The sequence below is a fragment of the Nothoprocta perdicaria genome, unplaced genomic scaffold (genome assembly GCF_003342845.1).
Source record: "Nothoprocta perdicaria isolate Ctin4 unplaced genomic scaffold, notPer1 scaffold_20, whole genome shotgun sequence".
Classification (NCBI taxonomy): domain Eukaryota; kingdom Metazoa; phylum Chordata; class Aves; order Tinamiformes; family Tinamidae; genus Nothoprocta; species Nothoprocta perdicaria.
The window spans coordinates 2,279,194-2,292,441 of NW_020455205.1; the positions used below are offsets into that span (position 1 = coordinate 2,279,194).

The following is a 13,248-nucleotide window of genomic DNA, read 5'->3' on the forward strand; positions in this document are numbered from 1 at the left end:
GGTGTGCCAAWAAWATYTTTTTTTTTTTTTTTTTTTTTGAATTTGAAGATATTAGAAAGGAAAAGGACTAGTTCCACACTCCAAACAGTTTTAAGTTATCATGAATTTGTTTTCCACAGATGCTGAGCATGGCACTAAATCCTCTTAGGGAGAGATGGTACATCTGCATTCCTCACTTGCTGGCTGCTCACTTTAATATATTTAGAATCTGATATCTAGAACAATATTGAGAATGGGGAAGTTAACTGTGAACCTAATTGAACATAATTGTGGCTTGAATGTTTGATGCAACTTTGGGTGTCTTGCGTGGAACCTTCTGAGTTCATAGAAGCACTTCAATTTTGCTTTGGAAAAGTGTTTTTCATTTTCCCACACTTGCTAAAGGAGTTAGAACCTTCTTTCCAGTAAGCACCTTAATGTGTCCATAAATATTACAGTCTGTCGAGTTGTGGGAAAGTACAGTCATTGGGAGTACATAATAAGATCTAGTGTTCATCTTGAAATATTAAATAATACCCAACTTCATTCAGCATGATCCCCATTTATCCATTAAAGCGATTGCCCTAGGTGATAGGAAATATGGAAATTAAAGCCTGTAAACAAGATCCAGTAAGGAATGCAGGCCTGTGAGTCCCAAGCAGACGATCCTGGAAACAACCCACGCTGTTGTTGCAGTGGCGCTTCGTAGTTTTGCCCGGGGTGCTGCCCCAGCAGCTCTGCGGAGCTCTGTGGGGCCGCTCTGGGCGCAGGGTGGACGCAGGGGGCCGCTCGGCGCTGGCTCCGCGCGGCCACCGGCCCCTCCTGCAGCCCGGGAGGGCCCACGCGGCCCGGCTCGCACGCGCAGCTCCCGCGCGGCACCGCGCGCGCCACGACCTACAGCAAGGGGCTTCCTGTAGAAAGCCACGGCCCCTGCGTGTGCCTTTCACGGCACAGCCTTTTGTGGTACGTTCAACTGCTTCCTTAGTTAAGAGATGTGCGTTCAAATCCGGATTTCCCTGTCACACAGAGTGTCCTGCACCGCTCCAAATATTCTGAGTCAGATCACATTACACCTTTTGTTCACTGTGCAAAACCCCAACAAAACATCAGGCCAGAAAATAAATAAATAAACAAACAAGAAAAAAAAATCTAGACTCTTTAGCCTAGTGATTAAGGCATGTAGCTGTGGAGACAAGCCTGGTAACAACCTATTCTCTGAAGGTTGTTTCTGCTTTACTGCGTAACATAGCCAGGAATCCAGTATTCCTTCAAGCAGTGTCCTAGCTCCTAGCTATTCCTTCTCTTTGGTGCAGAATGTCTTGTGACCTATTCCGCATACAGCCATAGCTTAAATTGCGAGAATGAGGAATCTCCTCTCCCATGAACAACTTACAGGCTTGTGGCTAGATTGTTCCATGGAAAAGAGAGGCCCATGGAAAAGACTGATGTGATTCTGGATCTCTGGATGCTGGAAAATCATTTGAACTCATGTCTTGTGCGCCATATGTGAATGCTTTTAACTTGCAAACTACCAGTTAAGAAACCTATTGCCCTAACTTTGCTGCACAGCTAGTTCTGCTAGACAGTGTCTGGGAGCRCCTACCAGACATGTGCTGCAAGCTGGACAGCTCGAGGGTGTCCAGTTTGCAGGGCTGGTAAGATTCGGACAGGATCAAAGCTCCTGTAGCAGCTGTCTCAAGGCTGAGCTGGTTACAGGTGCTACAAGACAGAGGCCTTTGGGACACAGCCCCATTAGCCACACAGCACCACGAAGGGCTGGTGCATCCAGCCCTGCACAGGGCAGAACAAGGAGAACACAGTTGTTCACAGCTCTCAGTCCAGCTCTGTACGCGCTAACTGGCCGCTCTGGAGAACTGAACAGAGTGTCTGCTGCTGGAAAGCAGCTATGCTGCGTCTGAGGCTAAAATTAGTATTCCCACTCACATCGCCTTGTGCTGTTCAYGTGCATTAGCCTCGGTCAGGAATTCCTAGAGCTGAAATATTGCTTACAGAAATGTTGCTAACTGATTCTTATGACATKGCTGAATTATTGTCCTTTCAACTTAATCATAAAATTGTTTAAAATGATAAAAGATCCCAGGGCTCTGTTGTACTACGTCTCCAAAAAGGTTTTCATTTACTGCAGCTTGCAGGAAGCTTTCCTCCAGAATTCCTTAGTGCTGACATGGAATAAATGCTTTCATTCATTACYGACTCTCTAGTGCAGAACGTACTTGTGTGTTTACACAAAGGAAAGGGTTTTTGTCTGCTTGTTTTTTGATTTCAGTTTTTAACCAGGGCAGCTTCTCCCAAAAGACAAAGTCAGTTTCCTGGCAACACCACATTAGTTGTAAAAAAGGAATATCCTGGTTAAAGTCTAGTTATTTATAAAGCATTCATACCTAAGGTAAGCCAAAGACACAGGGATCCACAGCATTTCTATTAAGAAATTAAATTAATACTAAACACACACTCATTAGTTGGGCCTTCTACTATTTTATAATTGTGTCTTATTAGTGATGTTGTTTTCATGGGATCCATGATGTGTTTCTAGCATGTTTTTATTGTCCCTCCTGTGCCCTAGGAAGTTTTTGTATTATTGTGTATAATTATTTTGTTCCTGCGACTGCAGAAAGAAAAGCCAATGCATAGCATTAGGAGGCTGCCTTACATTTTGCTAGGAGAAAGAATGTGGGKTTTTTTTTTTCTGTGTATAATCACTGAGCTTTGCAAAATCATGCTGCACATCAGTCTGGCAAGACCACAGAGACAGTATTGCAAGCTGAAAGCAGAAATAGCTCAGAATTCCCTAATATCTCTAATAATGGCACTGGTTAGGATCTGTACTCGTGATGTTTGGAGAAATACTTTCAATCTCCCTAACATTTGAGCTAGCTGGTTGGCAGGTTGGCCTGAATAGCATTATTTGTATTAGCACCTCCTGTGGAGAGTAAAAAGTTCCCCTTCCACTGACCATCAGGTGACAAGTAATTTGTTTTTCTATTCTCCTTAACACAGTCTGACACATTTCCTCTTTCGGTAGCGAAATTTATAAATAGTTTTACAGGATTATGAGGCTTGAGTTAGGATCTGAAGTAACAGTAATTGGCAATATGTTGTTCTAAGATTATGCCTAGTGAAGGTGGAAAAAATAAGCAAGCTCTGCTTAAAATAAACAAAGTTACAGAAAATCTCCAGTCAACATATTCCAAGCTAAATCCTCCAAATCTTAATTACCATGGAAACTGCTTATCCTTAAGGCTCCAAGGATTGTTATTTTCCCTTGGCAAAAATGGGAGTGGAGCCAAAAATACATAGGACTATGCATAATGGTCACTTTGATCTTACATTTACCTCTCCACTAATTAGAAATAATCTCAGTGAAGCAAGCTGAGTTACACAGTTAAATTAGCATGGTGAAGTCAGCACGGGAAAAGGTGRATTTGAGACGTTTTCTACTTCAGGTTGTTTCTATGGTCTTTCACCATTCTCTTCACGCGTTATTGCGTTTCTTTTTCCCCTCTGCAGTGAGGGAACCTGGGCTCACGGCGCACGACCAGTACCTACGCCCGGCTGGTGCAGGCATAGGGCAGCGGGCAACTGCCACACGCGCCCTGACAGCGAGCGACCGTTGGCCGCGTCGGCGCCCGCCCCGCCCCGCCCCGCCCCGCCCTCCCAACGGCTACCCGGGAGCGCCGTCTGCGCCTGCGCGCGCCGCGCTGTGCCCCCCCCCGGGCTCCTGCCTGCCGGTCTGCGCAGGCGCAGAGCGGCAGGGCTGGGGGTGAGGGGTGACTTCCTGTGCGGGGTGGCATGGCGGCCGGCGGCGATGGCGCGGGTGGCGGCGGGGCYCCGGCTGCCGCCGCTGCCGCTGAGCGGGTGCTCTTCCCGCCCACCTTCAGCGTGTCCGAGATCAAGAACAAGCAGCGGCGCCACTTCATGTTCCAGCGCTGGAAGCAGCAGCAGCGCAAGGTGCGGCGGCGGCGGGGCGGGCGGCGGGGCAGGCCGGGCTCGCGGCTAACGGCGCCTCGTTGTGCCCACAGGAGAAGCTGGCGAACAGGAAGAAGCGCCGGAAGGAGCGAGAGGCCCTCGGGGACCAGGTGAGCGCCCCGGCCGCGGCTTTGTCCCGGTGCTCACCATCCCACTCTCTCTATTCTGGTGGTAAGAGCAGGGGCTGCTGTGGGGCCGCGTGCTCTGAGCCGCTCCCCGGTAGCCCCAGCTACCGGGCCCGAGCACCTCCTAGCCAGGCCTGGCATCTCCCCATCCGGTAGGGAAAAACGGCTCGTGGGGAGCCTCTTTGGAAGATAAAGCTCCTGGCCTTGCCCTAGTCACGAGCAAGGGTTTTCCCTCTCCTTTCCCCGAGCAGCTTCAAGTGTGTGCTGACAATACCTGTTGGATAAGTTGTTGATTCCTGTGTTGCTACAATATCACAAGGGCATACTTTATCAGCATGATAGCTATTATGTGGTGCTTGTTGTGGAATTGTAGATGTTGTGGGCAAAATATGCTGCAGAAGGGAGTAGGTTTTTTCCCCCTTCTTGCACAGATATCAAGGCTCCATTTTTTAATGACTTTTCTTCATTAGATTGAAACTAAGCAATTTCACTGCCCTAGCAATGTTTTGCCTTCATAGGATGCTCTCTGATGTTCCATTATCCACACACATTCTTAACCAAGRTGATGTTGTTGTTGAAGCTTATATGAGATGTTGTACAAACATTGCTTATCATATGCTTAAAAATAACATGAATATATTGTGTTAAAAAACTATATTTTAGGCACCTTCAAAACCCGTACCGAAGACAATTGAAAATCAGAGAGTATATGATGAAACAACTGTAGATCCCAATGACGAAGAGGTAACTTTAGCCTCTGTTTTTTATCTACAAATGTGATTTAAAATGGATTGATGAAATTTAATGTTCTTTACACTCCTATTAAGGTGTTAGGGGATTATTTTTTGCATGTGATGGGTCTCTTAGAAGGTAATGCTATTCTTTATTGTCTGCCTTAAATACTTGCTCTTTGTGTTTTTGTGGTTGGTAGCAAAACATGTCTACCATTTTTCACTACGTTAGAAAATGATTTTTTTAAAAAAAGCATGCCTTGGTGTAACTAATTATAGGATAGTTCTTTGTGAATTGATTTTTTTTTTTTTTTTCCCCCATCAAGATTCAGATCAGATTAAACAATTGCTCCTTAATTATTCAGTATTAATATGTGGTAGAGTAACAAGATTTCTCTACTTCCAGGTTGCTTTTGATGAATCAACTGATGAATTTGCRCCATATTTCAACAGACAGACGATTCCCAAGATTCTTATAACAACATCAGATAGACCTCGTGGGGTATGTAGGCTTTGTTTAGGGAATGGTTATAGGATATCCAAGATCCATACTGTAATTAGTAGATTCAGTTGTGTTGTAGGAAGAATTTTAAAATACTTTGTTGTTTCCTCTACAGGCAAAGTCATAGAGGCAAAGTCAGCTGGTTGAGCAAGAGATATATTAATTCTAAGTCGCTAGTCAATTAGTTTAATACCATATTGTTTGATCATGATAGACATACTTTGGGTTCTAGCAGTGTTCAAGATGGTCATAATTTACCTGAGAGGATTAAATTACTTTTCAATTAYAGTAAGATTTACAAGCCCATAATCACTTTATGCAATCTTAAACTGAAATACTAACAAACTGAAAATAATTGCTTCTCTGTGATTTTTTTTAATAACTTTTTTGGTAAATAACCTGTAATTTTTCTTTAGCTTTGTTCTTTCTTTAAAGTCATGTATTTGTGCCTTTTTGCATTAGTTGGGGACGTTTTTGACAGTTTGTGTAAAATATAAAAAGTGTTTTTAAGAATAGGAAAATGGCAACCTAAGAGAGTATCCCGAGTGATATTTCTATTGTATTTTGAAATGTTAGCAATTTTTTTTAAATTAGTGTCCTTAATAATGATTTATGGAGGGGTTACTTTGGGATTTTTTTTCTACTTGACTACGATTGAGAAGAAAATACTCCTTTTAAATACCCCTGGTGTGTTGCAGCCTGGAGCGAACTGCAGTCTTTACTACAAATACATCCTAAGCAAAAATGAAAAATAAAATTGTAACATGCAGAACAGGAGAAATGAAGAAAAAAAATCCAGTGACTGAATGAAGTAATTTGGAAGTTTGTTATCAAGCAGTCTTACTACTCCTAATGTCTATAAAAAAAAAAAAAAAAAAAACAAAAAAAAAAAAAAACAAGAATGGTAGTCAGAATGAGTAGTCATCAATCCTTCTTTAAATTTGGCTGTATATTTAGGATCAAGATTGCATTTAAGCCATGTGTTTTGCAGAGAACAGTGAGGTTCTGTGAACAACTGTCTACTGTTATACCTAACTCGCATGTCTACTACCGAAGAGGATTGGCTTTGAAAAGAATTATTCCACAGTGTATTGCGAGAGACTTCACAGATTTAATAGTCATTAATGAAGATCGCAAAATACCAAGTATCCTTTGTGTATTAAAAGAGAGGTATTGGCTTTAGGTGTTTTGGGAAAGAAAAGATTTTGAGTTTACTGTTTATCGCAATTTTGAGTTTACTTAATGTATCAAAGACATACCATGTTGCTTTAGAGCTTTTTTTTTCTCTTCACTGTGCAGCTTACATCTATAATTGTAAAGTTGAAGAATGATAAAGAATGATTTAAGTACCTAATGRCTAATGGAACTTGAAATTATTCAAACAAAATTACTTTGTTTAAGGGCATAGATATAACGTTCTGTTTCTCTAAGGTTTACAGTCGGATTAATCAATACTTTTTTCTGAACAAAGAATTTCATTTAGTTTTGCTGACTAGATTAGCCAAAGTGCTAGAATATACTTCTGTTCAACTATTAAAGCAAACTTCTAATGAACATACGTCAGAAAGCTAGTTAATTAGCTCATTAATGTATTTGAGGAAAAAATAGGAAAACCTTGTAAAACAGGCATATAGTATTCTACGGTAACATGACGTTTCACATAACATGTTGTTCTCTAAATTACATGTTTCATCAGCTTTTCTTTAACACAGTGAATAGATGGTCTTGTTCTAAGTCACTTGCCTGATGGCCCAACTGCTCACTTCAGAATGAGCAGTGTCCGTTTGCGTAAAGAAATAAAGGTGAGGCTCCATCAACAGAAGTATGAAATGTGCAGTGCATTGTGTAATGATAAATGTATTCTAACTCTCCAAACTGGTTGTGGTTTTGTGAGATTCTGCTGATCTCGTAAGGGTGTTTTTCTGTATGTATGTATAACATACACAAATGCAGAGTGTTTGTGCATAAACACAAACATACTCTTAAAGRCCAAGGAACAAAATGTTCCAGTTCCATAAGTAGCATATCTTTGATTTCATAGTTTCTGCTAAATTTAATTGTCTGCCAAAGACAGCTGATACCCTGAAACTCTAGGGAATGCAGTTGCTGGCCTTGAATAAAACCTAGCTTTACTTACTCTTACAGCATTGTAGTATTACTTACTTAACCATAAATAACTTGCAGTAAAATGCCTTTTGTTCTCCTTCTCTGAAATAGGTAATGCTTAAATTTCCTGTGTTCTCATTAAAGGCYGGCCCAGTTGCACTTATATGGCAATAGTCTGGAGATTTGCAGACTCCTATAAGAGCTAAACTGATCCTTTGTGGTAGGGAGTGCTGCTAGGCCTGGAAATTGGTGCAAGAGATAGGGAATGTAAAATTACCCATTTATGCCTTTTATTTAAAGTTATGTTGTTGAACCAACAGTTTTATATTCTACCTGTTGCTTCACCTGTATATGAACATAACATGTCTTGTTTTTCTAAATGTAGTTTAAAACAAGTTAGTCCCTGATGTTTTTTCTGGTTTGCTTCAAACTTAAAACTTGTCTTTGATAACCTATTGAAATAATTTGGTATTATCCATATTATCCATTAATGACTTTCATTCCAGCGAAAAGGTAAAGAGCCCACACAACACGTACCTGAAGTAATCCTGAATAATTTTACAACACGCCTTGGCCATTCTATTGGTCGCATGTTTGCTTCTCTCTTCCCACATGATCCTCAGTTCATTGGAAGACAAGTAGCCACGTTTCATAATCAGCGAGACTACATCTTTTTCAGATTCCACAGGTAACTCCCCTCATCCTATTCCCCCCACTTGTAAATGAGAGAACTTTCTAACACTTTTTTGTTGTTCTTTTTTTATTATTATTATTTATTTTTATTCTGAAGGTATATCTTCAAGAGTGAAAAGAAAGTAGGGATTCAGGAACTTGGGCCACGTTTTACCTTAAAACTGAGGTCCCTTCAGAAAGGCACCTTTGATTCTAAATTTGGAGAATATGAATGGATTCATAAGGTAGGTTTTAAAGTAATTATACTAGTTCTGTTTGAGAGTAGATAATAAAACTGACATTATGAAATGTAACAACAGATCTCGGGGTAAATGGCAACAGTGAAAGTTTTCAATAGYAAGCATTCAGCTGAAACACCATTAGAGGTGCTTTTATAGAAACAGGTAAAGTAGAACCGTTCTGCAATATTGTAGTAGAAAAACAGCAAGGTTGGTGGATATGAATACCATGGCTGCTTATTTGCAGAATGTAATTTAACATATACTGTCAAAAGTAAGCGTGGAAAAAAAGCTTCCCTAGTGTAAGCTTACTGCCTAGCAAGCTTCAGTAGAGCTCTTTTTGTGCAAAGTGAATGCAAGAACTCTAATATAAAAATGATKAAGTTCTTTGCATACATTCCACTTACTAATAGTGAATGGAAGGTAACAACTTATGCACAACTCTAAATGAAATGTAAGTATCACTGTAGGCAATGACAAATGACTCTTCCAGTCATTTTACCATGAAATTGCATTAGTTGACTGGCAAAACTTAGAAAACGAGTATTCAAAGCTGCATCAAGGGGGAAAAAAAGTTCTACTACTCCTGATGTAATCCATTTGGCAGACTCATGGACTCGTCATCATGAGGTGTTGGTAGTTGGTATCCTGTTACTTGAATATGTTGGCTAATGATCTTCGTTTTGAATTTCAGCGCAGAGAAATGGACACAAGCAGAAGAAAATTCCACTTGTAAGTGACTGCTGTCTACGAAATCCTCTACTGACCATGGACTGCGTCACTGTGGACTGCTAAGCAGGGTAATGTTACCTATCTGCTGAAAGACAAACTGCCAACGTTAAAACCGTAACACAACTCTCAATAAAGGTTCACTTTGAGTGCTCCTGTGCTCTAGACAGAAATTTTACTTTGCACCACTGAAGACGGCAAAGATTTTTGTTAAAAGATATTTTAAAATAAACTATTTTGCAATTATTTTTTTATCCTTCTGTAAAGCACCTCAGCTCAACTACGTTCCCTTAATTAGGTAAGGTATAAATAATTTAAACTTTTTTCTATCTTACAGCATGCTATCCTCTGACAGGAGGGGGGTGAGTTTTCCAAGAAGTGACTCTCTTGTAGGGAACATTAAAAGTAGGTTGTATTCAGTTGAGGAAATCTATGGTATTTCTTTTGGTTAAGATCTTGTGTAAAATGGCTCTGTTCCTGAAGTTATAAAAATAATATGCTAAATTCATACAGCTATTTTTTCTTTCCTCTACATAATACTATATTTAGGAGAGGTATGTACCTGAAACAGTCAGTGTTCTTGACCATAAGAAGAAATAATATAACTTGGGAAGAATTCACTGGGCCAGCTTAAAAGAAGGCTATAAAGCTAAAAAACCTTAAATGAACAGGTAGGGTCTCTGAGCAGAATTTTTCCTATTAAAACTTAAAAATATGTCTTTAGACTTTTGGCTTATGTGAGTTAGAAGTGTTGTTCTGCCCTAGGCTCGCTCATTCCCTGGCACCTAAGAAACTGAGTATTCTTTATTCTTTGAACTACTTTCTTTTTAAGTGCAGCCATTATAAGTGCATTTTACTATTTATATAAAGAGCTTACAGTGTAACTCTTCTACTCTTGTAAAGTTGCTTTTTTTTAGGAAAAGATAATTAAAACTGGTTTACTACCTTCGCCTTTATTTAATAAGTTTGATAGGAGACAGCTATATAGTTGAGTTGTAAATTTAGARACAAAAAAAATGTTGTATTTCTCTTGTGTTTCTAAGTATGTTCCTGATGAAGACTCATTGTTCTTTAGCAATATCAATGCAAGACAAACTTGCAGCAGCAGGGAGCATTTAAAGGGACAGACTCTGGTATCACTCTGTAATAGAACATACACAGTAACTGCTGAGGTACCAACACTTTCAAAAATGATTCAACTTGTTCCAGTAATTCCAAAACCAGACTAAGTCAAAACACTTTATTTTTTTTTGCTTGGTATATAAAATTGATTCCCTCATGAAACAGAAGTATTAATTAGCATACAGTTCATTTGGAGAGGTAGATGGTAAGAGTTTTGACAATAGTAGCACTTTTACAGTTAGATTTGGCACATTAAAGCTAAGCTTCTGTACAGACTTCAAACCAAGCCACTCCTTGAGGCACTCTGTCTCTACGCACATCAGCAGCTAGGAAAGATGCTAAAAGATCTGAAAGACCAAAAACAAGAGAAGATGATTAGAGTTAAGTACCAAACCTCAGTGAAGCACTCCCTATTTAAAAGTATGCACTGCCAAAATATGCCAGGGAGAGCTAGTTAAAAAAAAAAAAAAAAAAAAAGATCTTTTTCCAATGCTGTTTTATAGAGCTATGAGAATATAAAGTAACTTTATAAAACCATTTGCTATCTCCAAGGCTATAGGAAAATAATCAAAACTGAAGCGTGTTGGCTGCTCTAAGTCAGACCTTCAGAAAAACTGTTCATTCACTTGAAAGCTACAGCATCAAGCATCAAWTCTGCCTTTGCAAAGCTGGGGGAATTGGTGCAGCTTACAAGGAGCCTGTGAGGCAGAATTATATTTCCTTTTCACTCAACAGAGGTCGTGCTGACTGCACAAACATCAACTCTGTTGGCTCACCCTCAAAATACCAGGATTACAAAGAAATTGCCTATTTAGARGAAGTATATGCAAAAGAGTGGAAAAGAGTTCTCTATAGAGGTAATATGACTAATACTGCTCTTCAATGACTTTTCACGTAACAGGAGTAGAAGTAAGTGCTTGATTACAAAATGAGAAATGGGGAGAAGAKGGTAAAGGTTTTATGCATGTAATGTATAAAATTACTGAAATTCAAACCCTCTTGGCTAGAATACTGTGGACCCAGCTTTTTGTAGATGTTAGTCTAAAACTTGATTACCAGAATTTAAGTAATACCAGAATTTTTTAAGCAATACCAGATTAGTAGTTTAGCTTCATTGTGCTAGCAGCTGTGTTTAATCAACCTGTAAAAGTTCTGCACTGTAAATTGAAATAGAGAGGGAGCTGTTTCTAGTTATTTATACTGCTTATCCATGTGGTAGCTTACTTAAGTGSAATACAATTCTTGGAATACATAACCTTTCCATTTCAGTTAGAGGAGGCATCCTATAGAGGAAAGTGCTCTTACTTTACAACACCACCAGGCTACTTGAGGAAGTTCTCTTTAAAAGTTTTAGTTTAGGTAGATTATCAAGAAACTAGAAGAAAATTGTAAGAACTAAAGTGTCTTAAGTGTCTCTTGAATCCGTTTGCCAAGTGCACTGTCAGGCAATAATTCCATGTGAGAAAATGGAAGCATTACCCTTAAAAGGAGATAAGATAACACACAGTGTCAATGCAGGTTAGTCAAAGTAACAGCTCCCTCACAGCTGGCCCTGCTACTTCTGCAGAAAGTGGTTGAGACTCTGCCCCAACTCACTGCTAATGAACAGCATCTGTGCAGGCCCAGGCAGTGCTAYCACTGCAGGGAGGGAAGAGGCACCCAAAATGGGGATCCCCATCAACAGCAGCTGCACAGGTCACACATCTCCATGCTGTTAGCACAGCCTCATTTAAAGCTAATTATTATTGACAGGCAACATTATAAATCAAGAACTTACCAATGAAAGATACCAAGGCAGTTCACATAATTACAAAAATGAACAAACTTTCTGGGGTCTGAATGGATTTGTGCTTGAAGATACTCCTGTCAGTAGGGGATCGTGCTGTGCATTTTGCAAGCAGAACTGCTTCAAGTCTGCTGCAGCCTGAGAAACCTGGTGAAGATAAAGTCTACATTAGTATTGATGGAAAGTACTTGTTACAGAGGCTATAGCCTGCCTTGTGAACGATAATGAATGCAGTTACGTGATCTGCATTACAGTCAAGTCTAATCTATATRTGAGTGTCATCTCACGTTGTGGTTTCTGGGTGACAAGAAGTTGTAGGATACTGCAAMAAGAATTCTTTTAGAGCAACTCACACTGAAAACTGCCACGCGTGAGACTGCATGCAAGATGAGCGACATCCTGAAGAGCCCTTTGTACCACACACAAAGATCACTGTTCTTTAGAAATACAGCTGATAGTTTAAGGCTCTCTACTCCAATTAAGAGGCATTTTGTTTTCCCCCCAGAAAACTATCTTCACAAWGAGGTAACTTATGAATTTTGATTTTTTTGGCAGGCTGTAGCTGCCCAAGAACTGTGTGCTAACTTGTCTTTCTCTCCCTTGCTGCCACCCTGAGCAGAAACGAATGGTCGGACTTGAGGAAACTTGCGCCTCCGGTGATGCTTGCCGCTTCCTCCTGGGGCGCGCGGCCTGTTGCACGGACTGCCCCGCACCCGGCGCCGCCTCCGTCCCGCGGCGCGACCTGCGGCCCGGGCAGCCGCCCTGCGCAGCGCCCCGGAGCCCCGAGGCGCCCCCGGAGGAGGAAGCGACCGCGGGACGAGGCGCGCCCGGCCCGACGGGCCCCCAGGGGCGGCAGGGCGCGAGGGGAGCCGCCTTGGGCSCCGGCCCGGCTCGGCGGGACGCGGGGGGACCCGGGGCAGGCGGGCACCGGGCCCGGCCGCCCCGCTCCGGCTCCTCGCTGCCCCGCGGGCGGGGCGGAGCGCGCGGTAATGGCGGCGCGGCCGCCCCGTGCCGTCCYGTGCATGGCCGCGCGCCGCCCCTCACCTTCACGCGGCTCACGCTGGCCTCCAGGCGCAGCTGCTGCACCACCTTCTTCATGGCCGCCACGTTGGAGGAGCCCGACATGGTGGCGCGGCGGTGGGCACACCCAGCACAACTTCCCGGCGCGGCCCCAACTCCCGAGCCCGCCGGCGCCTGCGCAGCCGCCGCCCGCCCTCCCTCCGTCCCGCCCGGGGCTGCAACGGCCGCCGCCAGCGGCTGCCGCGGGGGG

The 13,248-nt window shown here is 42.0% G+C and overlaps 2 protein-coding genes across 2 annotated transcripts; one reads left to right on the top strand and one right to left on the bottom strand.

Annotated features, from left to right (window-relative positions):
* Positions 1-3,789: 3,789 nt before the first annotated feature.
* Positions 3,790-9,598, top strand: RPF1 (ribosome production factor 1 homolog). The gene is made up of 9 exons (XM_026038011.1): positions 3,790-3,948; positions 4,020-4,076; positions 4,755-4,835; positions 5,229-5,324; positions 6,316-6,469; positions 7,044-7,126; positions 7,937-8,118; positions 8,221-8,347; positions 9,036-9,598. Exons 1-9 carry the CDS (start codon positions 3,790-3,792, stop codon positions 9,075-9,077), a joined length of 981 nt encoding a protein of 326 aa, XP_025893796.1. The 3' UTR covers positions 9,078-9,598.
* A 706-nt stretch (positions 9,599-10,304) lies between these two features.
* On the bottom strand, positions 10,305-13,186 carry GNG5 (G protein subunit gamma 5). The gene is made up of 3 exons (XM_026037923.1): positions 13,023-13,186; positions 11,970-12,125; positions 10,305-10,539 (listed from the first exon to the last, which is right to left on the bottom strand). The coding sequence occupies exons 1-2, from the start codon at positions 13,101-13,103 to the stop codon at positions 12,000-12,002; spliced, it is 207 nt and encodes a 68-aa protein (XP_025893708.1). The 5' UTR covers positions 13,104-13,186; the 3' UTR covers positions 10,305-10,539; positions 11,970-11,999.
* Positions 13,187-13,248: the final 62 nt, after the last annotated feature.

Coding starts and splice junctions, on each gene's coding strand:
- GNG5 (XM_026037923.1), bottom strand. CDS start 13,103: ATGTCGGGCTCCTCCAACGTGGCGGCCATGAAGAAGGTGGTGCAGCAG. Junction 12,126..13,022: donor CCAGCGTGAGCCGCGTGAAG/GTGAGGGGCGGC, acceptor TATCTTCACCAG/GTTTCTCAGGCTGCAGCAGA.